The 444-nt window shown below is 75.0% G+C and overlaps 1 protein-coding gene across 2 annotated transcripts in view; it reads right to left on the bottom strand.

Moving 5' to 3' along the window:
- Positions 1-349, bottom strand: part of FAM193B (family with sequence similarity 193, member B) — an 8,718-nt gene extending 8,369 nt beyond the window's left edge. The window contains exon 1 of one of the 2 annotated variants that reach the window (XM_010579031.1): positions 86-349. In XM_010579031.1, coding sequence (XP_010577333.1) covers positions 86-274 — 189 coding nt within the window. In that variant the 5' untranslated portion in view covers positions 275-349. The remainder of the gene's footprint in view (positions 1-85) is intronic. The other variant, XM_010579032.1, reaches the window with a different exon arrangement.
- Positions 350-444: the final 95 nt, after the last annotated feature.

The raw sequence follows: 444 nt of genomic DNA, 5'->3' as shown, positions 1-444 counted from the left end.
CCCCCCCGGGCCCTGCCCCATCCCCGCACCGACTGAAATGCCCTCAGAGACAGCCCCTTCCCCGCCGCAGGGCCTATCCCGGTACCTGAGCGGTGGCTCTGCCGGGCTCCCCGCTGCTGCCCGCCGCCACTACCACCTCAGGCGGGGCGGGCGGTTCCGGTGGCGGCGGCGGTGGCGGAGGAGGGGGAGGAGGACCAGCGTCGGAACCCCCCACCCTCTCACGGCGAGGCCCGGAGCCACCCGCCGCTGTTGCCTTGTTCCGCCTGCGAGTCATGGCGAGCGCGGCCCGCCGCCCGCCGCAGCCAGGACAACAGCCAATATGGCGGCGCGGCCCGTCCGGCCCCTGCCCGGGGGGAAGGAGGGAGGGGAGAAAGGCCCGGCGAGGTGAAGCTGCGGCCGCCATTTTGTGAGAGGGCAGCGACGCGCCACAGAGCGCCACCTGGC

This window comes from Haliaeetus leucocephalus, unplaced genomic scaffold (genome assembly GCF_000737465.1).
Source record: "Haliaeetus leucocephalus isolate CR32 unplaced genomic scaffold, Haliaeetus_leucocephalus-4.0 Scaffold656, whole genome shotgun sequence".
In the NCBI taxonomy this organism is placed as follows: Eukaryota; Metazoa; Chordata; class Aves; order Accipitriformes; family Accipitridae; genus Haliaeetus; species Haliaeetus leucocephalus.
The sequence above is the reverse complement of the archived record's forward strand: the minus strand, read 5'-3'. Positions and strand labels throughout refer to the sequence as shown.